This window comes from Hesperophylax consimilis, chromosome 6, assembly GCF_061612785.1.
Source record: "Hesperophylax consimilis isolate HC1 chromosome 6, BYU_Hcon_1.0, whole genome shotgun sequence".
Lineage (NCBI taxonomy): Eukaryota > Metazoa > Arthropoda > Insecta > Trichoptera > Limnephilidae > Hesperophylax > Hesperophylax consimilis.
This window is the reverse complement of record NC_142841.1, coordinates 40,657,975-40,684,278: the sequence shown is the minus strand read 5'-3', so window position 1 is coordinate 40,684,278 and position 26,304 is coordinate 40,657,975. Positions and strand designations below refer to the sequence as shown.

At 33.0% G+C, this 26,304-nt stretch overlaps 1 protein-coding gene across 4 annotated transcripts in view; it reads left to right on the top strand.

Annotated features, from left to right (window-relative positions):
• Positions 1-24,175, top strand: part of LOC149423374 (angiotensin-converting enzyme-like) — a 46,061-nt gene extending 21,886 nt beyond the window's left edge. For 2 of the 4 annotated variants that reach the window (XM_089632685.1, XM_089632687.1), the window contains 12 exons: positions 15,795-16,016; positions 16,861-17,116; positions 17,647-17,790; positions 18,000-18,191; positions 18,647-18,744; positions 19,927-20,099; positions 20,427-20,551; positions 21,328-21,455; positions 21,701-21,915; positions 22,288-22,428; positions 22,900-23,075; positions 23,910-24,175. In XM_089632685.1, coding sequence (XP_089488811.1) covers positions 15,795-16,016; positions 16,861-17,116; positions 17,647-17,790; positions 18,000-18,191; positions 18,647-18,744; positions 19,927-20,099; positions 20,427-20,551; positions 21,328-21,455; positions 21,701-21,915; positions 22,288-22,428; positions 22,900-23,075; positions 23,910-23,986 — 1,947 coding nt within the window. In that variant the 3' untranslated portion in view covers positions 23,987-24,175. Of the gene's footprint in view, positions 1-10,443; positions 10,477-15,794; positions 16,017-16,860; positions 17,117-17,646; positions 17,791-17,999; positions 18,192-18,646; positions 18,745-19,926; positions 20,100-20,426; positions 20,552-20,601; positions 20,727-21,327; positions 21,456-21,700; positions 21,916-22,287; positions 22,429-22,899; positions 23,076-23,909 lie in introns of those variants that run through there. The other 2 variants (XM_089632688.1, XM_089632686.1) reach the window with 2 other exon arrangements.
• Positions 24,176-26,304: the final 2,129 nt, after the last annotated feature.

Below are 26,304 nucleotides of genomic sequence, written 5' to 3'. Positions count from 1 at the left end.
AATATTCGAACGTCTATTATTAAACAGTATCGGACCCAGCTTGGAAACCTACGACAGCCAAATGGGATTCAAAAAGCAAACTGCTACCAATACTGCTATTTTTACGGCAAAAAGAACCCTGAAATACTACAGGAATAAAAAGACCACCTGATATGCATGTTTCTTAGACCTGAGCAAGGCCTTCGACAGGGTTTCTCACCCTCTGCTATGAGCTAAACTCAGAGAAAGAGGCATATCATCGGAGGTCATACATATCCTCGACTCGTGGCACAGACAGCAGGAAAACCTAGTAAGATGGAAGGATGATTTTTCCGAACCTTTCCTCCTAAAGAGTGGCGTCAGACAGAGAGGATGCATGTCACCGATACTGTTCAATCTGTACATGGACGAACTCACCGAAAGGCTAAACAATGCAGGAGTAGGCTGCCACATCGGAGGACAGTGTCTGAATAACGTCAGTTATGCGGACGATATGGTCCTAAAAATCTGTGAAGAGTATGCTGAAGAAACAAATATGTTTTATAACCCCGCTAAGACGGCTCTATTGGTCATAAGACATGGGCAAGGCCTGAAAAATATTCCTCCAGCTACCTTGAACGGTGTAAACTTGAAGGTGTCCGAAGGAACTAAATACCTTGGACACATAATCACCAGTAGTCTGATGGACGATGATGATATCGATAGACAAAGGCGAGCTCTCAGCGTTATAGCAAACATGCTCAGCAGAAGATTTCGCCTCTGCAGTACCGCAGTAAAAAGGACGCTCTTCCTTTCCTTCTGCGCAACGTTGTACACGTGCGAACTATGGGCAAACCACAAAAAGAGTAGTATAGAAAGACTACGGGTCCAATACAACAACGCCTTCCGCACAATGTTTTGACTTCCCAGATACTGCAGCGCTTCCCGTATGTTCACGGAGGGGCGAATTCCCGGATATGCAGCCCTTATTAGATCCAGGGTGGCAGGAATGAGGGAAAGGATAAGAAGCTCTGGAAATATCCTCACTATGGAAGCCCGCCTCACTCCATCCTCCAGCATTGACGCACACTGGAGAAAAATACTAGCGCCTAATATAGTCACGGCTCCCTAAAGGCTTCAACTTTCTATTATTCTATTATTTTATCACTATATTCTATTTTATTTTCAATTTATTCTGTTTTCTTTTCTTTGTTTTTCTGTTCTATCTTTTTGTTTTTGATTATATATTTTGTTGTATCTCTATATGGAATGTGTGAGACTGCATTAACCTCCCCACATACCGAAATAAACACTTTATTATTATATTATTATTATACTAGCCTAGTCTAGATTCCTAGCCCGTTTTTGCTGTAAACCGGGTTGTGAACTGCCGTCAGGCATAAGAGTCACTATTGATCAAAATATGGAAGGGGTCGATAATCGACGTTTAACAAGATCCGTCCAAATGTCATAAAATCAAAATAACGCTGATAGTCGATTTGATCGTAAATCAAATGTTCGTGTTTCCTACTCATTTGGCTAAAGTTTCAGTCTAATAGTATCTCTGATTTTCCGATGCATCTGCCCTGATGAATAACATTCGAAGGATGTTTGAAACTTTGACTAAAGGAGGAAGAAGCGTAATTTGACTGATTAGCACGAAGACGGAGTGTGGATCATACCAACCTCAGTAAGCAACGAATATATTTAGAAGTCATCGAATTTTGCAGATGTTTTGAAATTGTATCAATCGAAAATGAATAAAATCTGTCAACAAGTCGTTATGTTGTATCCTTTATGAACATGTACTGTACACGCAGGTACGAACTTGTCTTGTGACTCATTACTCCATTACATTTACATCATAATGATTGTCACTCACGTCATTTACGTTTGTCCCATTCTCACAGAACAATGCATTGATGTTTTGCTTTACCATTCAACAAAATGACATTCATAAAATCATTATTATTTGTAGTTACTTCGTGAGTTACGTGGTCGTACTAAACAGATATCGTACACGTTCTTGTTTTTTTAATAATAAAACCACTTTACGTGACTTATTTACAGTTCCTTCAACCATTTTAAACTATGCATATTGTAAATCCATCTGATTTAAACACTTAGTTTTATCTAATCTTGTTATTAAAAATAATAATAGTAGATTTTTATCGTCATTGCGGCCATAGTCAAGTGATTGTGTTTGTGTTATGTTGTATTGAAAAAATATTTTACACGCGAGGTAAGTAACCCGTGAATTATTGTATTTTACTATTGAAAAAAGTACCTGATATCATTTGTGTCTGGAATACAGATTGATCGACGACGTTAAAACAATCTTTAAACGTTAGATGTACCAACGTGTTTAAAAACGATCGTTTTCTTAAGACAAATGTGGAAAATTCAATCACACGACAGCATACAATTTTTTTCTAGTTAATTAAGATCTCAATCACTTTTTTATGTGTTACGAGAAATATGTATTCCTTATTTGCCTAGAAAACTTGTGGAGGGAAATAATTATATCGAGTCAGTGGACATCTTTAATTTATCACTTAACAATACAAAAGATTATTACTGATACAGTTTAGTTATGTATATTAAATATGTACTGTATTAATATATAATGTTTACTATTCATATGTAAAAGCCCCCAAAGAGGGCGTTAAATGGCTAAAACCATTATAAGATCGATGTCTTCCACTAGAAATTTACTGAGGGTTCAACAATGTGTAAGAATGATATGTATTTAATCATAGAAGATAATAATAACAACTCTCAAACGTTTAGTCCCGGCAAGGCTAAGGTCCTGGGTTCAATTCTTAGAAGCGACCGACACTTTTTCTGATTTTTTTGTTTAATATTTTTCCTTCAATCATTAAACATTACAATTTTGAGATTTTACTCAATAAGACAATAAAAATGTAGTATTTTTATTTAGTTTATTTAATTTGGTCATGTTACGTTATTTGTTTAATTTAAATATATGACGGCCTCCGTGGTAGAGGGTTGCAGCTCTCGACTAGAAAGCTGGAGGTTGCGGGTTCAATTTCCTGCGTTCGCAAGAAAGTTTAAATTGATTAATTTGTGTTTTTTCACAAATTACTCATTTAAATTAATATATGGTATATTTGCGGCACGTTCCAGAATGAATAATACTATCAGTATCACCCTGGTGTAAGACCATATTTGATGAAAATATCTGACTAGCCAGGTATTTCCCCACCTCACTCTTCCCCTTCTTCTTCTCCTTCCCACTATCAACATGCACTTTATGTTATAGTTATAGTTTTACTGACTCCAAACGGTTGGGAGCAGTTGGGACTCTTGTGCGGTTTCACATGTTCTTAATTTTTTTTATTTATTTTACTTATTTTGCGCAATTTACTCGATTAACTAATTAATCAGTTAATTTTCACTATCCTTACGAAGAAGCCGTTGGCTTTGAAACATGTATTGTTATTAATCAAAAGTGGTGTATGCAAAGTGTTTTATTTTCATATAATTAAATTGACAAAGTAATTTAGCAAGTATTGAAGAAAAAATAATTTATTACACTGCGACCTCCGAAACCAGAGTCAAGGAGTCTGTAGTTATTATTATTGATTATTATTACTTTCATAGTATCATGTTGCTGAAATGCGTGTTTGGAAGGAGAACAACAAAATCAACAGCTTTCCCATTTTGTGACCGAGGTTCTCTAACTCGAAGACAAAAGATTCACACCTCAATTGATATTCAGATCACAAACAGAACACTCAAGGTTCTAGATCTTAAGTTTCTTTTGGGTGAAAAACTCCGCAAGCCTTCGCCGCCTATTTATAAAAGCCTTTGAAGCGTTTTGTTGTACAAAAAATTAAGAACAATATAATTAATCAAGTGAGTTGTATCGATACATATAACTCAACTTCATACGTATTGTAATATTTTTTATGAAATCAGTAGGTATCACTATATTGTTATTAATTGTATTGTATCAAAATTAGAAGAATCTTTTGATAAAAATATAAACATTACAATTTTCAGCACCTCCAATCACCCTATTTCACATAAGCACTCCGCATTCCATTCAATGGTCCATCGTTTAGTCACAATTCCAATGTCCGATAGTAATTTTGATAGTGAACTAAAACTAATTAAAAACATAGCAGTAAATAATGGCTATGAATCAAATTTTATAGATTTAATCTTAAATAAAAAGCTAAAACAAATAGCCATTAATCGCTTCCTCTTCGCTAGTCCTTGTCCTCAAATCAATGATAATAATATTAATTATCAATGGCGGCGAATTTTATTCATTAATCACTTTTCTACCTTAAGTGTAAAAAACCTTCCTTCTGAAGTCAAACCGGCCTTTTATACTAATAACAATACAGGTAAATTTCTAATTAATTCTAAAGATAAGGACGATAAATTAAGTCATTCGGGGATTTATAAATTAAATTGCAATAATTGTTCGGCTTTCTATATCGGTAAGACATCACGTAATGTTAATATTAGGATAAAGGAGCATCTTCGTTGCCTCAATAATAACGGTTTTTCCGAATTCGCAAATCATTTGATCGATAAAGATCATACATTCTGTCATAGCACCGGTGCTAAGATCTTACATAAAAACGGGCATGGTAACAGACTTAACAACTTAGAGGCACTAGAAATTAAAAAAGCTGTAAAAACCAAAAGTCAGATACTTAATAATCAATTAGACATATCAAGTAGTCCAATATTAGGTCTGTTTCCAATAAACCCATAAAAAAATTCCCAGTTCTCCTAACCTCCTTACCACCATGCCAGTTGATGCTTTGTTTCTCCCGATTTATTGATATAACCCATTAGTCTACATAATTATCTAGCGGTTTTTCCATTACTTGTGCACTTATGTTAATGTATTTTATGACCGTCTTTGTGTTGCTTATATTTGTATCATGTTGTCTCCCTCTATATTTTGTTATATATATACACACATTATGTACTTCTTGTTTAGTATTAATTTGTACCCTGATGATGCTTAAGTAAAGCGAAACCGGTCGGTTCTTAAATTAATAAATATCGTGGTTTTAAAACAAAAAAGTATTTTATTTTATTACAATTTTCTTTCATGGCCATATATAGGGGTAAAGTGCATTAACTTCGGGGGTGATTCTTCATGATAGTGTGAGTAAAAAGTAAAATAACTTTTTTCGAAGTTGATGGAATGCATTGTCATTGTCAACGAGTTTATCTATAGTTTCAGCATAATCGGATGTCGAGACATGGGATAATTTCCGCTTCAAGATTGGCATTAATTTATTACCGAAAAAAGGGAAGTTCTAATATATAAAAATTTAAAGTGATGTGTTTTAATACCTAAATACCAGAATGTAAACCAGAGAGCTAAAATAATAATAATTTTTTTTAATAATTCTTTAAACTGACAAATTTTTAAATGATATCATAGACATATGAATATTAGTAGACCTGCCCTAAGTGATTAAAAGCGTATTATCCCCACTCCCCATACCGGTTCCATTGTAGCCGGCTGTGCTCGCGTATGGCCTCAAGTGAAATTTGAAAACGTGACGTCATCATTCTTGTGCGAACTATGGTCGAGGCATCATCGGTTCATTTTACGAAATAACACGGCAAAATGTTGACTTGTACTATGAAAACTTGTAAAAATAGATGTGAAAAAGAGAATAAACCCAATTGTCGTATTACATTCCATATATAAGCATTATTTTACTTTATTTTAAGCATATTCACATCGTATAATATGGATCAGTTGTAGAAACATATACTATCACTACGTCTGGACGCGAAACACAAAGCTGGTTGGTTGCTGGGAAGTAAATTATAAACATTTATAAAAGTGTCTTAACTAAAGACGTAAACGAAATACTCGACTCTGAAAATAGAAGAAATTTATTTTGCCGAATTTAGACTTCGCAAATTTGTTCATAACGTGGCGAGTAATTTGCGCTCCCATGTAAAAATGTCTATTCATTCAAAAGCAGATTTTACTTTTAAGAACTAAATGGTGATATTATAATGCGAGATGCCTATATACTGTCAGATTGATTTATTGACGAATCACAGTCAGCTTTACCCCCTTCGTTCTTCAACAGTTGATTTTACCCCTCATCTTTAATTTCTAGTCTATATATTCATATGTCTGTGAATGATATATACATATATTTTTAATTAATCATTCATCGTGTTTTGTAGAGTGTCTTTATAATGCTTTTGCAGAAACAATGGGAAAACATAGGTTATAATAAATTGGCAAAAAACACGTGTCCTTTTTTCTGTCTAAATTTTAATATTATTTTTATTCAAGAATGCTTTTGTTGTCAGGTTGGATTAAAACAAAATGCGTCAATTATAAAACATACGTTAAAACACTTTGTATCGTATGTGAAGGAAATTCGCATTGTTTATACTTATACTATTCTTGGTGATTTTTTGGTCAACACAACTATTTTCATACCGCGACGTTGTTTCCATCATAGCATGAACCAAGTACCTAAATTTCAGTTGTATTTTAAGGCTATGTAGTAAGCGTTCAAAATGGTTTAAAGGCGAGATATGTAAATACAAATGTTAGGGTGAGCGCGCTAATACTATTAAGGAAACGATAATATTTAGCGAAAATGGTGAAAATATTTTATCACACACGACTCGTTTGAAATACATAAAAAATATCTAGACTAACTTTTTTTAAATTTAAAGATGCACTGTGATTTTTTTCATACCTATAACATATTAAATAACAGAACAAAATGTGTTTTTAATAATTTTCCGAACTTTGCGATTTTTTTTCTGTCGAAAGAATTTCATGTAATTGTGTTTCTGCTTTATAAATGTTAAAAGTTATCTTCAATACAACATATATTTTTTAGGAACTTAAAAACTTTAAGTTTTAAAAGAAATATGTTATAAATTGGTAGGAATTCGGAATGCGGGGGCTTAAATTCGGCTTGAAATATATACACTTTGTCGCATTTCGTCATTATATATTATTAGGATAAAATTACTGAAGTATTTACTATGAAATATCATTTTAACTGACAAAAAAAAAATATTCGAGACGGCTATTTTTAAAATAAATTATTAATATACCTATATTTTTTAAAGATAGAAATGACGATTGCTTTAACAATGCTGCACGAAGAAAAATTAGTAACTGCTGATTTATTAAAATTTATTGGTAATACTGTTAAAAATGGGGCTGCAGGCGGCTTCTTGATAAACTTTTTTGGAAATTCGAAATAATATCGGAACACGTGTTCATGTACTTGCATTATTATGAATAATATATAATGACGAAATGCGAAAATGTTAGCATGTTAGCTTTTTCCGACATCGTGACAAAATAGTGATATTTTATTAAGGTGTATCAGGATACCTATCAATGAACTCATTAATGGTTTGCAATCTATTAACCGGATAGCGATTGATTTAAAGAGATTTTAATAAATTGCTGATAAAATTTTCGGTTCATAATCTGTATAATTTAATATATTTAAAAACATTTATTTACATAACCGATTTTAATCACTCAACCTGTTATAATTAATCCGACCAAATCTAATCAATCAGTAATCAGATGTACACAAAGCTTCGTTAATCAATCACAATGTTCAACCGTGAAGTGAAACGGCGATATCGGGTGACGATTCTGCTACAATTTTTCGCTATGTTCAACAAAAGCCTTTACTTTATTTGCGCGGCAATGGTAACTGGATAAAAGTGAAGACATAGAACATAATAAAATAAGAGGTTTGTTTAGGATATATTAGACTTAGATTAATTAACATAACTTAATTGTATTGTTAGGATATATCGCAGATCCGTGAAAATCACGGAATGTTATAATTTCCCAAAAATGCAACCTCATCAAACTCCCGCTATTTTCGACATCACGTTAGCAATGAAGAACAATTTTCCAAGCACGAAGCAATGACATCGAATTCCCGCTCATTTCGAACTGATGTTAGCAATGAAGAAGAATTTTCCAAGCACGAAGCAACGACATCAATTTTCACCTGACTTATACGATCAAAACTAGAATATACTTCTGCTGTTTGGACCCCATACCAGCAAAAATACATAAAATTACTAAAAAAAATTTAAAAAATTCTATGGTATCACTATCAAAGTCAAAGTCTCCAATCTAGAAGGAAAGAGGCCCTTACAGTAACAGAGTTTTAAATAACACATATCTTGGAATGCTATAAATTGTTCGTACAAGTAGCGCCAGGGTCGACTCCCTATTTGCAGGAAGAACTCTTAACAGAACTTTTATCTGCAGATCCACAAATTCACTTAACACATTGGTATTTTTAACTTCACTATTCGGGATATAAACGGAAATCCATTACACCACCCACACTTAAACTAAAATATTTAATCCACCTTCCCATCTACTGTCATTCTTTTACCCTTTATTCTAATACTATGTTCCCTCTCCCCACCTCTATAATTTGTAACTGATAAAAAAATTAAATACATTTGTCATCAGCAGTGGAAGTTTATAATTGGCATAATTTAGGTACTTTTTTCATTACTATAAAATGTGTTGTATCTCCGGGTTTTCTCACAAACTCTTCTATTAATGTCAAACGCGACGCTCGTTGAAATCTACGTTTTCATAGATAGCGTTAGTTAATTTAATTAATCAACGTACAATTTTTGCAAGTTATTGCTTTACAATATTAAGACAAATTATTTATTTGCGCCTGTACATAAGTAATGTAAATACGAGTAAATAGTTTTGTCCGTGAAAACACTCACTTCTTTCAAGAAAGGCATACAAATAAAACATTGGATAGAATTTTCGGTTCAATATTTCATTTGTATGCGTTTCTCGAAAGAATTGAGTTTTTAAACGGACAAAACTATTTATTTATGTTGCATATGTACGGGCACAAACGAAAAATTCGTCCTAATATTATAAAGCCCCTTACATTACAACTTTCCGCCATCTACGGACGTGTAGATTATAAAAAACGTTGCGTTTAACCTTAAATAAAACTCTAGCTCAACAAAATGTGGTAGGTATTGACAATGGGTTCTGATATCTTATATATCAGGCGGTTGGAGTAATGTGGAGTAATGTGTAACCTTGACGGTCCCATCATGCAGGGTGGCAAGGGGGGTAGCTGCCCCCCTGCACAAATCAGGAAAAAAACGTGTGTAAATGGAGCTAAACAACATTTTTTTAATAATACAACAAGTTTGGTGTCAGATACAGAAGTAACACATCGTTTCGATGTCCCGGCCTAGAGCCCCAACCAGGGTTGAAGGCCCAGGCCAGGAACCGGTCTTATGTTGATTTATTTTGTATTTACTCCACACACAGAAGGCCCCGTTGGGAAATAAGTTTCTTAAGGCATAATATGTCATATTTGGGGATGCAGTGAAAATGGTACACATTAAGGACACAGGAGTATAATAAAATTGATCAAATGTACGTAGGGCCCCAACATCGATGATGAGTTCCAAAATAATACACATTGAGGACACGGAATTTGAAAAAAACATATTTTACAGTTTTGTTTAAGTGGAAAATGTTTCTTGTGCAATGATAGAGAACTTATCTAACAGTGGTTTGAAATCGCAAAGCCTGGGTAGGAATCCGATGCATTTGTTCATTTGACTACTAGTCGGTTAAGCTGATATGTTTTAAAGTTTTCGTTTTAAACAATACTCAAATATTTCCGTTTAAGAAAATACAAAAGAATTTTCGTTGTTGAGATACTGACTCTTCGAAAAATATATATCAATTTATTGGCTTGCGCCACATAGAAATAATTTCGCCTGGAGCGCTTTTCCGTATCTTTTAGGGGTTAGAGTTAATTTTCCACTACTTTCCCTCTTGTCACTTACTCCAGTTGGCGGGTATCGTACTCCACAGGCTCCGAGTTTTTGAGGAATAGGGACTATTTCGCTTGGTAATTCACACATTTAAAAAAAAAAACAAAGTAACACTGAATTTTTAATATTGGTTAAAATGGTCCTATTCATAACCCCGAGCAATTTTGGATACACGTCAGCTTGTATGTAATATTTCTAGTTTATTCTAACTACATATTTGTTCCTTCCATGTAAGCTCTATTTTGGCTGCCCCCCTACCTTTGAAGCTGGCGATGCCCCTGAGTCCCACATTATTTATTATACCCTTAGTCTCTAAAGTACTCGAAACCTAAACGCCATCCATGAGTAATTTGATAAACTTATATCTAGCGCCATTTATGGGTGAGATCTTACACCAAAATCAAGGACATTATAATATGTATGTTAATTTTTAGATTAGTTGCCGTTAATTTTTCAAAAAAATAAATAAATGAAACAAAGGCTTTTTGTTTTTCAAGTTATATTGTAAAAAAAATCATGTACCTGAGTCGCGCTGATGGCGATGCATTGAGTAAAATCGCCACGCGGTAATGAAGTCCCAGCAGCGGTGCGATCGCATTGAATATATTAAACGCCTCAATTTGGTCGTCAGAGCTCAGTCTTAGTCGTGATCTCGTCTAATCGGTACGTATAAACCCAGCTTAACTATCTGTGAATTCAATATCTAGTGTGAATCTTGATCCAGGATTACATTTAGCGTTCAGTCACCTTTCAACGTCATGATTTCAGAATTCACCTGTGAAATCACTGCTCGAACGAAGTATACTTTTTTTACTTTACTTTTTGATAACCGGTTCACTTTGATGCACACAGAAAAATACTTATTTATTTCTGACCAGCGATAGTTGTTTATTTGTTTGTTTTGATTTAATTGATTTTTGCTGGCTTATTGGTATTCCATAGAAAGATATAATGTCGTGCGTAATAAGTTCGTTAAACGTATTTTATAATGTAGTAAAATTTGTTATTTTAACCACTATTCGAAAGTTGGCAATCATATTTCATCCTGTTGATATTACGACATAAGTATGTGAATCTTTTAAATATTTTATAATAAAATGAAGTGTTTGCAAATAGGTTTTTCAGAAATAAAACGTATAATTAATTCCTCAGTCTGCTTTTCCAAGGACGAACTGCATGCGTTTATTTATTCGCTGGTAAAATAAATACTTGTGGTGCTCACGTTACTTTGATTAAAAGATTTATTGTTTGTTACATATTATAATTAATGTTTATAGAATTTTGACCTTTGTCAAAGTGAATTTTTATTGTGATTTTGAGTTAACAGCCTTTTTTAAAACTTAATGATTACTATTTTTAACATAGTAGTAGTTTGTACAGCGCCCTTGAGGTGTTTTTGCACAAAAACGGCGCTATACAAATCATCCAAGTATTATTATTATTATACAATTACTGTTCATTTCTCATACCGTTGAAAATAAATAAATAAATACACGGATCATAAAATATGTCATTTGTATGAATATTATAAAGGTTTAACATTAAATTTATATTGTGTCAGTTCCACTTGACTTGGTTTTATGGCAAAATAGTTTTATGCAAATCCCTAATTTAATTTTGCTGTTTTTACAGAGATTTTCCTCAATGTTTTATTTTGCTTTATTGAACTTAAAGAGCATTTCAATAATCGTAAAATCTCTTAATTACATAGTTTATTCAGAAAGTCTCATTTCTACATTATTCAATATAAATACATTTTAAACAAATAAGGTTTTACAACAGATGGTTTTTTTAACAGATGAACCCACAGAAATTTACTAAGATTAAGCTCTATTTTTCTCTTACTTCTGGTGAAATGGATCAAACATTTTCAAATATCGAAACTCTTTCTTGGACAGAAAATCAATTTCATTTAAGTGTTTGAGCACAGGGAGTTGGTATTATGAAATTTGGCGACAACCGTTTTCTTTCGTATCTGTGTAGATTATACATTTATTTATAATTTCATTCAGGAATTTGCATGGGTCAGAGCGCTAAGCATAATATCATGTTGTTTTAAAGAACGCCAAAGTTGTAGAGTTTACTTTATTTTTGAAGAAATCTATGCTAACATTTGTTTAAGCATTACGTGATGTCTGAGTTTTGTAATACCTTTTAACATTACCTTGGTTCCACATTTTTGTGTAACGTGTTTAAAATTTATATTTTTCGATGACTCAATTCAACAACAAAGGATACCAGACAATAGTTACATATTTTTAGTTTGCTGTGAAAATTAATTTAAAAGTTTTTTTTCTTTCTCTGTAATCAATTAACTTTTCCTTGCTTGAAAATGATAAAACATTATTCGATTTTCCAAACTCTTCCTTTCAGACACAGAAAATCATTTTTGACCTATCGAGCTAGGAGCTGAAAAGAATTTTGTAAATTTGCGATATAGTTCATACTAGGTGTTATCTGTTCATCAACAGGGTTTTTTTATTCATATTTTTATATTCTAGAAAAAAATGGTATTTTTATTTTACTCTCACGTTGAGTGATAAGTTTTCTTCTATAACCATTTAAAATGTGCCATTTTTGCCGCCAAAACCAAATGTTCGTTTTTATTCGTTAATACAGCGGCCTTGAAGTCACGCTTGGCGATCTTGGTGACAGATGTCTTACCAGACATTGGCGTTTTCTGACGTTGTAGCCAGTTGAAACCGTTTCAGTATGTCCGTTTTTTTATCGTTTTTTAAATCAATAATTATGAACGAAATATATCAAAATATCAAAATTTAAATTTTTAGTACGGTAATCATAATCAGAAAAATAAACTATAAATCTCCCACACATTTTAAACGGTATTCATAGTTTGTGAACATACCCCATTCCAACGCATTTTAACATTAAACTAACCATCTATTTATTAGAAGTAATGCTAAGGTATTTAAAATCACAATCATTGACCTTTTATTTCAGCTGTATCAATTATATTATTTACTGTTAGATTTTTTATGCAGGGAATGCTGTCGCCTTTGCTTAAACCCAACTAAATTACTGGTAAATCCGGTTTCTTTTATATGACAATAATTAATGCAATAGGGACGTAACGTCTTATTCAAGTTCAAAGCTATGATACTAATTAATTCACTAACATTTCCAAGGCACAATTTTATTGCAGTATTTTTCTAGATTTGCTTTATATTATTTTATTTATTTAGATTTAACGGCACAAGTGCCATGAAAGAGAAGAAAAATTATAAGATTAAATAAGTTAACAAAAAAAATAAAACACAAAGTTATAATAAGAAATAAAGAAGAAACAAAACAAAAACAAAAACAAAAAACATTTATGAAGTAATCTCGTTAAAATATGCACTGCTAAAATGTTTAATAGTACAGATTTACATTTCGATAGAGACATATTAAAAACATCCGCTAACACAGCATACGAATTACCAGTGTTGTGTAATGTATTTATAGCAAAATTGTATCCTGAAACCGTGGTGTAATTGTAACAGTAATACATAATAGGAGAACCTTGATCTAATGGTAGTAACATGAAAGTGAATCCATAATAATATATCATGGCTTTTCCAAAAAATTTCAATACTTGGAAAATAAACTGTGGCATTTTCGAAAAGAAAAAAACCGAGGCGTAGCTTGCATCGTTTACTGAATTGTGCATTTAGTATCGATTATGTTTAGTAGAAAAGAATACTAATTACGTATAAGTTTACTATTGTCAAAAACGAAAAGTTTTAGTACTATACTTTTATATTAGTATTATACTTGACACACCAGTTCCAATTTTGACAGTGATATTTAAATGCAAATAATGAAAATAATTTTCTTTTAAAATATTATACCTTTTATCTCTGTTTGAATTTTCCACACAATTAGTTCAATCTTGAAAACGATACTTATATTCAAAGTAAATATTAGTTCATTGAACCAGAGTTACTCAGACAGATCCAAGACCCAAATTAGTATTATGGATTGAAGTAATTTTCTCCTATAAAAAAACAGATTTATAAACGTAATAGTACCTAATACCTTATTACGACGAAATAATTAAATAATTATGCCTAAGGGATTTATTTCCGAGAGTTTCTCATTACATAAGTAAAAGGATTCAGTAAGGACTTCGTGTGGTTTCCGAAAGTGCGAAACCTTGTTATCCAATAATGACATCAACCAAATCCTTAGGATTTACTAAAATACGAACCTTCGTAGATATCTATTGGGATTTATATTGGTAAATTATGCAATATTCGTACAAGTATCGTGAAGTTTATTTTTCCTCCGTCTTGATTACTTACCCCTGCGCATAATACAGTTAATATTCGAAAGCAAGTATTATCCACAATTCAGAATTTCCATTGAGATCTATAAACACGTTACCATTACATTCAAAAAGCTTAATTGTAAATCAATCCATTGTACAATAATTCAGAATCATAATTCTGTCAACCGAAAGAAAAATTATTCATAAATATTTCGAAGAAAGGGTTTTCGAAAACCTTCGCAAGCCCACTGGTTGACAACACCGTGATAGGATAGATTCGGAAGGTGCGCAAGGGTTTAGCAATTATTATACACACAAGCATGACATTAATGGAAGCGTTGTATTAAATCTAACGTATCTCATGTAAGTAAGTAATTTTTTTCTCAACGGCTTATTTAATAATAGCTGACGTGTACCCGGCGTTGTTCGGGGTTGTGAATGATTTGGAGTAAAGTTTTGAGGTTATTCTGGGATAAACATCCATTTTTTCTACTTTCTACAAATATAATATGCACGTGTTATAGAAATAAACCTTCCGGCAGAAATTATCTAAATGATAATGAAAAATACATTGTGAAGTTCAAAAAAATTAAGCGCATAGATGCGGATAGCGACATTATGTTATACAATTACTAGCTGACGTGTACCCGGTGTTGCTAGGGTTAACCTAAGAAGATAGACGAAATGGCATCACAAAATTTTCTGTAGACCTTTTTAAGATATACATTGTTTAGATGTATCTAATAAGGATTAGCCAGCGTTAACAATGTAAGCGCCAGAAAAAAAAATTTACGACATGTTTAAAAAAATCTACTTTTTACAAATATAATATGCATTTATTGTATACCTAAACCTTCCGGAAGAAATTCTCTAAATGATAATGAAAATCATATCAAAATCCGTTGCAATGTTTAGAAGAACTAAGCGCACAAATAGACAGATACAGATGACTACTTTATTTTTTACTATTTAGAGTTATAAGAGGAAGTTACAAGCCAAAATTGTGTAAATGTTTGGTATGCCTTATATCGTCACGAATAAAGTTAATAGCCATTAAACGCGCGATTTCAAGCACGAAAGTGGTTTTCATTTATTTTTAGAACAATTTTATAAGAAAACATAAATGTAAATCAAGGGAAACTGTCACAGATTATCTTAATAATAATTTTGTTTTAAAATTTTTTTCTTTATTTGTTCATACATTTCTATTGAAAAAATAAAACATTTTAGTAGTTTACATTTATATGTTGTATTGAGTATTCAAAAAATTATTCCACATAAGAGAGACGATAGGAAAAGAAAAAAAAAGAGAATTTATCTGAAACGTATTTTTGATATTCACAATGTAAACCAATTTGTTATTAAGATTAATCGAAAATAGTAATTTAGCCTCAAGCTTTGGTCTCCGACTTCTTTCACTATTATATACCACAATGTAATTGTTTAAAAACTACATTACATGAATTACTCCGTATCTCATTCCGGGATAGAGATATTGCGTTAAGGATTCTTCGGGCGTCATCGACTCCTTCTACCATTCAAACCACTCTCTAAATACTCCTGGCACTAATAAGAATAAACTTGGAAATTTTCAGCGATATCGATTCACAACTTTTCGAGATTTGCGAGCACAAGCATCCGATAAGCAGGCTGAATTTTTGTATTTTAAGATTCTTAACAGTAAGAAAACTGATGATTATTTTTTTCACAGACAATCATGGCAGTAGCAGGCGGCACAGTGGTGTTAGCCATTGTCCTGGCGATAACCCTTTCACTGACCCTGGCGAAGGATTCCGCGCTTGAAGATGCGGAACTAGACGCAGCAGCCTACATTGACAAGCTGGACCAGGCCACCGCTTTAAGGAGGACGGTCGGTACCCTGGCGGAATGGCAGTATGGCTCCAACGTCACTGATGAAAATGACGAAAATAGGGTAAGAGAAAATACAATCCTTTTTTTCAGTATTTTAATAAAATTCTAAAGCGATGGTTACGACCTAGATGTCGCTGGTTCAATTCTCTGCTAGCTAGATTATAAAAGTACTTGGGAGAAAATCAAATATTCTATATATATCTAGCTTTTAAACTAGCAGTTATGTGAACAGTAAATCTCCCGTCAAAAAACGTGTATTTCAAATTTTCCCTCAAATAATAAATTAATAACTAAATTTCATCGGAAATTATAAAATTTGTAAGTAGGTACTTAATTATGAACCATTCATGATATTGTGTTTCAACTAAGGAATTATACAATTTGTCAAAGGTTACTTTCTTCAATCTAATTGGTACCATAATATTGTAAAGCTCAGTCAAAGTTAGCCACCAAGTCACAGTCGAGTTAAAACAGAACATCGCTACGCTCAGTCGAAGAAGAGTAAAAACAAAATCAATATATCATGACAATAAACAATAATAAAAATAGAACCTTACTTTTTAAATTATTCACCCAAATCCGTCAAAAATTACTACATCAATAAAAATTTACGTTGTTTACTTTTGGGATGCCAAACAGTTTAACAAATCCTCCTCCTTATTGAATAAAGTTTTGAAAAGCCTATCAATGTCCATAATTAGGTCAAATTTTAGAGCTAATGTAGGAGAAGAGAGTGAACAAGACACTTTAAGTACACAGTACAAGCCAGAGATCACTAGTAGTTGAAACAAAGAGTCGTAACCCTCGTCCAAGGAGAACGCCCAGATAAATGGTTGATGGTTATCCTTTATGACTCCTGTCAATTCTGTGTTAAATTATATTTAAATGTGTTTTTTGTCTTTCAGATTCAAGTTTCTCTGGAGCTAGCCAGGGAAGAGAAAATCGCGTGGCAGGAGACAGTTACCTACAACACGGCCGACTTCCAAGACTACGAGCTGAAGAGGAAGTTTGAGAAGTACTCCCTGCTTGGCAGCTCAGCTCTGCCCGATGACAAGTTCGAGCTGCTTAAGAAGGCCATCTCCGAGATGGAGAACAACTACGCCAGGGCAAAGATCTGTGATTTCTTCGAGCCCACCAAATGCGATCTGTCTTTGGAACCAGGTAAATTACAAACATATTCAAAATCTTCCTTTAACTGTTTATTTTCATCAGTACTTTCATTTCACTGCAGATTCTTTCATACCTACCATCTACCATCTACGAACACCAAATTTTATCTTCTAATCATTTTAAACAACCATGTATTATGGGTCAGAGATTTGATGATAAATTTGGTAAGGAACTGAATAGTTTAGAAGTCGTGGAGCAATGTTTCGTTCTACTCCTTATTCGATATCTTACAATTTTTTTGTCTCTCATAGTCTCTCAACATGTATGTTGGTGGTATGATATATGATTTATAGTTCTTACTATAAATTATGTTAGAAATGCATACCTATATCACCCAACTTTCCCACCAAAGAAGAAGACTGACTCTTTCATAATTAGGGATAGGCTATGGTGACCTCAGATGAGCCAATCAACTTGTGACTGTCTTGCAGCACAACTTACGAACCCACGAAATGTAATCAATAATTTGAAAATCTACCCAACAGTTAAATTTTTAAAGCAATGTATTATTAATATTCCAGAGGTAACCGAGATCTTTGCAACCAGCAATAACCCAGAGGAGCTGAAAAGCGCCTGGGTGCAGTGGCACGAACAAGCCGGAGCCAAGGTTAAGGGAGCTTTTATAGAATATGTCAAGCTCAGCAACGAAGCTGCAGTCATGAATAGTAAGTATAAATTAATTTTCTTTTAACTGAGTTTATTTCATAAAATACTTGGTATTTTTTCAACATTTACAAAACTTACCATCTAGAATTTTGAATTCCCGATAGTGATTTTAATTGCGTAGCAGAATATAAGACAAAATAAGTATTGGATTTTGAAATAAATAAATGATATTAGTTCGCTTAGAAAAAAATATTATTAAAAATTTCAGACTACACCAACAACGCTGAATTCTGGCTGAAGGAGTATGAGCAGGATGATTTTGAGGATGAGATGGGCAAGATCTGGAATCAGCTGCGGCCTCTATATCTTCAAATTCACGCTTATGTGAGGAAACGCTTATGGGACAAGTACGGAGATAGTGTCATCTCGCGCAGAGGACCCATCCCCGCTCACATGCTTGGTGAGTTTGACAAAGTGTTTTTATGTTCAACCTTTATCGTAAAATTTTTCGTAGCCTTTGGTTTCAATCATAAATAAACCACTCACAATTCAACTCAATTCAATAAACATTTCAGTTGTGAAGTAACTTTTAAAGTTCTTTCTATTTATGTTTTTGTTGAGTTCTGACTCAAAAACAAAGCAAAAAGACTTTGTTTAAAATTACGAAAACATCCTGCGTCTTTTATTTATAGTACCCTCCGTCACCCTAGTGCTTATTAGTCCAAATGACAAATTATCGAATTTTACGGGAGAAGGTGACTAGTTATCGTTTATGATACTTTATTTTTAGTTTTAAAATGGAGATTGAACAATTTGCTAAAAAAAATTTCAGGTTTTTTTTTTGTTATTTGTTTTTGGGGTGTTATGGTTATTGTTGTCCATTCAATTTGATCAAATTCTTAATTATCTCCATAGGAAATGTCTGGGCTCAACAATGGAGTAACGTAGAACCAATTAGCAGGCCCTATCCAGACAAACCAGATGTTGACGTCACTGGCGCTATGCTTGAACAGGTATGAAAAATTAAGCAAGGAATTTTACACCTTGAATTGCTTTATCTAAATCTTTTGGTTAATTTTAAAACGTTAATGTCAACGTTGTCCATTTTGATACCCCCTTTGAAATGGTAAATAGTTTGTTGTCCCTTGAAATTCAGACCCATTTTATTATGTTTTGCCTTCAAGATCTATTATCATAGCATTTCAAGAGTGCAAAAGAGGTTTATGCGTCACCTTTTTATGAGGGAATATACATATTATTATCCATTTCTATATCCATTCCAGAACAGGAATACTTGATATATGCAGGAATAGCTTAGAAGACTCCTGAAAAATATTTGTAGATAAACATTTTTTAAAGATGATCTTTGGAATATAATATATGATCCATCTATGTTGAAAGAGTTAACTTTAACGTTCCTAACCAATATACTCGTGGGAGATCCCAATGCACTTTTTATGCTCCGTAAGCGAGAACTTCTGCGAATTTCTTCCAATCAACACAGCGACTCAAGTGCTAAACTGCTGACATTTTTAACAATAATTATATTTGGATGATATTTACAGCGTCGTTTTTTGTGCAAAATCGCGATAAAGGCTACAAATAAATGATACATTTCTACAATGATCTATGGAGATAATATACACTATACTGTACCATACGTACTAAACTGTCCCCGTGACCTTTGTACACGTCTATTTTTTTATACGAAAAATTTATATTTCTATAAAATATATAATTCTATCAATAAATAACATAAAAAAATAAAATATTATTAAAATGTATTTTCCTATCAATCTTTTCTCGTTGCACCATCGTCATAATAATGTCATTTCTTGCATATTAATTTTTTTACGAATTATCACATTAGGTATTTTTTTAAATCAATAAATAAATTAAATTTTAATTAACATACACATGTTGTTTAGTTATTGCTACTGCTTGTTTATAAATATTTTTATGGTTTCTCATTTAAAGTACCTGTGTTTCTGCATGTGTAATCTCAATAGTATATCGGTGTACAACTGTTATATCGTACTGAAACGACAAATAAATAAATGAATTTCTTTGATTTACCCTTTGTTGTATTATTATCTCCTTCTATGTGCAAAGCTTTGATGCTATGACTCAGTCATTAAACTCGTATCTTACTCCTTTTTTAGAGAGATAATCATATGAAAATTCACAACTTTCAGAATTACACTGCCCTCAAGATGTTCCAACTCTCCGATCAGTTCTTCCAATCTCTTAACCTTACCAAGATGCCACAGAAGTTCTGGGATAACTCAATCATTGAGAAGCCAACTGACGGAAGGGAGCTGGTCTGCCACGCCTCGGCTTGGGACTTCTACGATGGAGAAGATTTCAGGTGGGCTTAGCATTTCACTAAAATCACTACCCGGCTTCACCAAACCTTCAAAACGCTAAAACAACTAGAGCAAATGAAAACTGGAACAGCCTTCATGGCGGTTGGTCTTCTTTGTGATGGTTAAATAAATTCGTCAGTGTCAAAATAATGCTGCGAGATGGTTATATTTGCGTTGACAAAGAAATTTCAGACAGAAAAGTCCTTTCGGAGTTCATGACGAGAAGCTTCCCGTTTGAGTCACTGCACTGAACACAAAGATTTGATCATTTGATAGTATTATTCGTGGTAATCACATATTTTAATTGATATTTTGAATGTTTATTTAAGGATAAAGCAATGTACAGCGATCAATAGTATCGATTTTGAAACAGTCCACCATGAAATGGGCCACATACAATATTATTTGCAATACAAAAACCAGCCAGCTATTTTCAAAGAGGGAGCCAATCCAGGTAAATACTGCTTACATAACTAAACACTAACACTATTTTTAATTTTCAAGGATTAAACAATGCACCGCTATTAACGCTATCGATTTCGAAACGGTACACCACGAGATGGGACATATCCAATATTTCTTGCAGTACAAAGACCAGCCAACCATTTTTAAGGATGGGGCCAATCCAGGTTGGTAGGGGAGGAGTCATGGTGGTGTCGGGGATTATTTTTGTGCCGCTTCTAGGCTCATTTATTATAGATTTTTGAAATTGTTGTTTTCTTAAATGATAATAATTTTTTTTAGTGGAGAATGGCTTTTATAAAAGAATGGTATTTGATAACACATATTACGTACTTGGTATGATGACTTAGATATAAATGCCGTGCTGGAAAAATAAACATATAATAACATGAGTATAACATATAATATGAGTATAACCTATTATGAGGGATACGGAACTAAAAACAAGCAATCAAAACTAACTTTTTAGGTATTTGTAAACATGAAAACACTTTTGATTGTCGTTTCATAAATTTCAAGACTCCTTGATTGTATATAGTTCCTAGTTTTTATGCTTCAAAAGACATAAACTAAATTTTTCAGATTCTTAAAAGAATTATTATTAATTTGACATTGCTAAAAAGTATTTTCTGAGGTTGCTGAATTTTTTAAATTGATGTTTTTGGCCTTTGTTTTGTTTGCTTTGAGATGTCAGTAAAATTTTGAAATATAATATATATTTTTTTACTTTATACAACTTTAGTGTTAAATACTATCAAACGATTACAGGTTTCCATGAGGCTGTTGGAGACACTATCTCTCTGTCTGTATCTACTCCCAAGCATCTGAGGAAGATTGGTCTCCTCCCCGAGGAACCCGATGATGCACAGAGCGAAATCAATCACCTCTACGGAAAGGTACGAAGGACCTGATATATTTTTACGTGCCGTTAATTGATAAAAAATGAACTATATACTTAACCAAAGAAGAATATCATATTAAAAGTCTCAATGAAACGTGAAATAGAAAAGGTACTGAAAAATAAAAAAAGCTTTTGGTCCGAACTCCGAATCCAGATCAACACTTTAGCACACTAAGGACATCTCGTTGAGTAGCAAAAAACAACAACTATTAGGTACATCATCATATTCCATTTTTTCAGGGTATTGAAAAGATTGTGTTCCTTCCCTTCGCATACTTGCTGGACGTCTACCGTTATGCCATCTTCAGGGGAGAAACTGTCCCCGAAGATTACAACTGTCACTTCTGGAAACTCCGTGAGGATCTCCAGGGTCTGGAGCCACCGACCACCAGGACTGAGGATGATTTTGATGCCGCTGCCAAGTACCACGTGTCTGCTGATGTAGAATATGCCAGGTAATGTGAACTAAAAAAACATCGCTTAAATAAAACAGCCGGATAACTTTACCGTTAATTTATCATAACCACAACGAACGACTTGCAATCTTTAGAAAGTTGATTTCAGATGGGAATACTGTGTTTGTTATAGCAATATTTCAATAGAAGGTATTCCAAAGAACTAGCATCATTGGTCACTGCCTGGGGAACAACCAAACAAGAGTCCTACACTGACACAAAACTTATTCCCGCAAAAATATTCTTTACGGTATCCCAAATGTATATATCCAGTTCATGGGGTAATGTGAATTACTGTTGGTTGTTGCAGTTATGTATTATTATTGTATCGTAATTGTTTAAACGATTAACAAAACTTTTCGGAAATTCCAGGTATTACGTCAGCTTCGTGATTCAGTTCCAGTTCCACCGCGCCCTCTGTGAGAAGGCTGGAGAGTACGTTGCTGGAGATGAGACCAAGAAGCTAACAAATTGCGACATCTACCAAAGCACTGAGGCAGGAAATGCCCTCGCGTGAGTCTATTATTGCAACTCTTCATTTTAAGCCAAGATCCAAACCACTTCTTGAAAAAGTTGTCATTTTCACTAATTATTTTGATAGTAAGTTGTTTATCAACTTATCGCCTCTGTTTTCGATTGGAAACAATTGAAAACACTAGTGGATGAAGATATACTTAAGTTATTACTCACTTATTTTTCAAAAACTGCTGTATATGTGCAGATGTTTTCATAGCAACACCATCGAAAATCCAAACATCTATGAAAACAGACTTTTATCAAACAAAAACTTTTGCTTGGATACTTGGACACCTCACAGAATTTATTTAATGTCTTGTAATAAATCTTCACCATCATCAAAGGGAAAATTGATAAAACCCTTAATCACTCGATTGTTAAACAACATGAATCATTTATTGGACAGATATTTGGTTGGTATTTGGCTTTCGCGTTTGTTTGATGAACTCTTCTCTTTTGAATTCTTAGTAAAATGCTGCAAATGGGATCATCTCGCCCTTGGCAAGATGCCATGGAGAACATCACTGGACAGAGGAACATGGATGCTGGAGGACTTCTGGAGTACTTCAAGCCCCTTCAGGACTGGCTAGAGGTGGAGAACCAGAGGACTGGAGAATACATTGGCTGGGAACCCACTAAAGTTCGTAAGTACCTTTCCAAGATTGTTGATAGTTTCACTTGAGGAACCTTTTGAGATCCAGCGAAGACATTTATAGTTAACGAATGCAAGATCTCAACCAATGAATAATAAAATATGATCTCAACTACCTTTACTGTACTAAAAAAATAAACCGATTGTAGTGTGTTGTGTGCGAGTCTGGTGTGCCCATGTGAAATTAATTGATCAAATTTTTCAATTGTCGAACTTTCATCCATTGGCCTGTCTGGGGGTGAAGAAGTAGAAAATTCTTATATATTTACAAAAAAATTCTCATTTCTCTGGATTGAAAACACTTATTTGGATTTTTTTGTTCAAAGCTTGGATGACTATAATTATTTTTTCGTTCCTTTCTGTAGTCTCCTTTGTTTTTAAAAATAAACCTTTTGCCTAGTTAGTAATCAATTACTCATCAAAATGGAAGAATACATCTACTATAACGATATAAATAAACTACATAATCTTTTTGACAAATCATTTCGACCATGAAAAATGAAAAAAAAATCATATGAAAATATAATGAATCGAAGCATTAGATTTTTTATGATTCTTGAAATGAAAGAGAATGTTAGGTTTCTAGAAAAATTGGTCATCTAGAAATACTTACATCTCTCTCGAAGATATCTCAATTTTTCTCACTGCAAGTGCAAAGTGTGCCATTTACTAGTGAAAATGAAGATTTTTTTTGTTTTGAGCGAAAAAATTTCGACCATTTCAAAGGAGAAAAAACTTATTTTAAAACTCAGAGAGGCCTACCCAATGTGAAAATGTTTAATTTATTATAATTTTAATTTTACAATTTTAAAAAAATTCTTTCCAGGCTACTGCACCGACTCTCAGAAGGCCGCCATTGTCTCGTCACAGAAGAAGGCTGTCGTTGACTCACTGAACAAATGAATATGATTAAAAGATGGTGATAAATCAGTATTCTTAATGTAAAAAAATAACAAACAGTGTAATAATTCTGGGTTAATAAGAATAATTTTTCTAAACCCATAAATCCAGGTGTAAAAAAAATATTTTATACACAACAAGACTTGTATTAATATTTTGATAAACTAAATAAATTAAAAATTGAAAAAAAAAGGTTTTTATTTAAAAAATAATAATTAATTCCTATTTCGCCAAGGTAGTATCGTTTATAGTTCGCCCAGGCTCTATCACTAAATAATAATTAAATAGTAATTGGATTTTCTAAGATATATTCTCTGGTGAGTTGACATGTTGTTCTTATATTGTTTTGTATTTATATGCTTATATAATGCACTTGCATAATGTGGATTGACTAGATGATCATTTGTAGAACAGTGTGTGGAAGGGTTTAGTTTTTCCTATGGGGAAGATTTAACACGGACATAAAGTCGGAAAAAAATATAGCTAAGGCTGAAAGTAATACAGGAATTAGTTTCTTTTATTTACTGCGTCTAGGATATCATAGAAATCAGAATATGTAAGTAGGTACTGGTAGCTAAATAAATTAATAAATATTTTGTGACTAAGTCATTCAAATTATTCTTTTTGACAGCTATTTAGTTGACGTTTATCAGTACAGTAAATTAAATTTTGATATTAGTGTATATTGATTTTTTTGTAATCTTGATATTGGGATAGTTAACAAATTTTTGAAAAAAATAAAATAAAAACTTCCTTTTGAATTAAAAATCTATAATCAGACTAAGTAATGGACGTCAAATTTCTTCAAAATCTATTGGTAAATAAATTTTTATGAATAATGAACATCAAATAACACACGGGTATCTTTTTAATTGTTGCACTTATTTGATGACACAATATTGGATAAACTTGTCGAATTCCGCTCCACGACGCAAAAAATATAAATAGCACTTGGCGCTTCTGTCTGTACAATGTAAAGGCAGGGAATCTATGTCTCTACCCGGTTGGGCAAAGCTGTGAGGTGGGTTAAACTAGGGGCTGTAGAAAAGGATATATTAATGAGGGTCTTGAAGAGGACCGGATTATATGAAGGAGGAAAAACAGATGCCTGTAGCTCGTTCCACATTCGAGCCATCTTACACAGAAACATGTCGAAGACGCGGCTCGTTCTCATGAAGCCAACATCAACTGTGAACGGGTGTTCCGCTCGTGTGCGTCGAGTATCACGCCTGTGCACCGGTGAACTAGGGATTAAAATGCCCGTAGAACAGACTCAGCATGACCACATCGCGTCTGTGCATTAGAGATGGTAATCGGTCTGTTAACAAAAGATTGTCAGTCAGAGGTACCGACTTCCTTTGCACAGAATCAAGTAGATTTATTAAGTTTTGTGGAGATCAATTCCAAATTCAATTGTTGGGCGTACCTACTTGAGATTTGTATTGGGTTGTTTTCCTTTTAAGAGCTTTTGCATGAAGTGGAATTCGACAACTTCACCACATTTCTTCAGAATTATATTATTAACGATAATATTTTTTAAAGCATATCCACATGTGTGCTCGCGTAAGTAACTAAATCGCCCTCATTTAAAAAAAAATCGTACCTTTGAATTTAATTAAGGAGACATATAAACTGATTATATTGCTATAAAGCCAATGAATTTACCTATATTTGAACGTTTATCCTATATTTTTAGGATTCATAAAAAAAAAAAAACGTAAATGCGAGTCGAAAGTGGCATATTATGGCGTGAGCTCACTCAAGACGTTTTGCAAATCGGCATAATGTGCCGAAAATCACTCGAGTGGTCATATAAAAAAAACGATGTACTTTTGGTGTGCTTGTTTTTAATATAACCATCAAAACCACAGACCAATTAGCATATCGAAAATCAAAACGGCTGATAAGGAAATTAAATTTACTTATTAATTTTGTTAATATCGTTTATTGTAATTACTTACACACTAATTATGTAGATACATGTCTTGTAAAATGTAGATAAAGAGTGCACAGAAATCATAATATCAATTGACTTCTGAACCGAGAATAGTATATGATGATTTGTTTTAATATTATTACTGTAGATAAATAATCATCAATGTATAAGACAATCTTCAATGAAACCAGTGGCGTAAAATTTTTATGAAACTTCGACGAAATCTCATTTCTTATTGTAAAATTATTCAAAATTTTCCGCAACTAAATCGATGTTTCCAAGCTCCATGGTGGATATGAGGTTACGAGCTTAACATAGTTTTATTGAAAAAATCTCAAAGAATTAAATTTCGTATTTTCTAAGATTTTGATTTTTTCAAATGCAA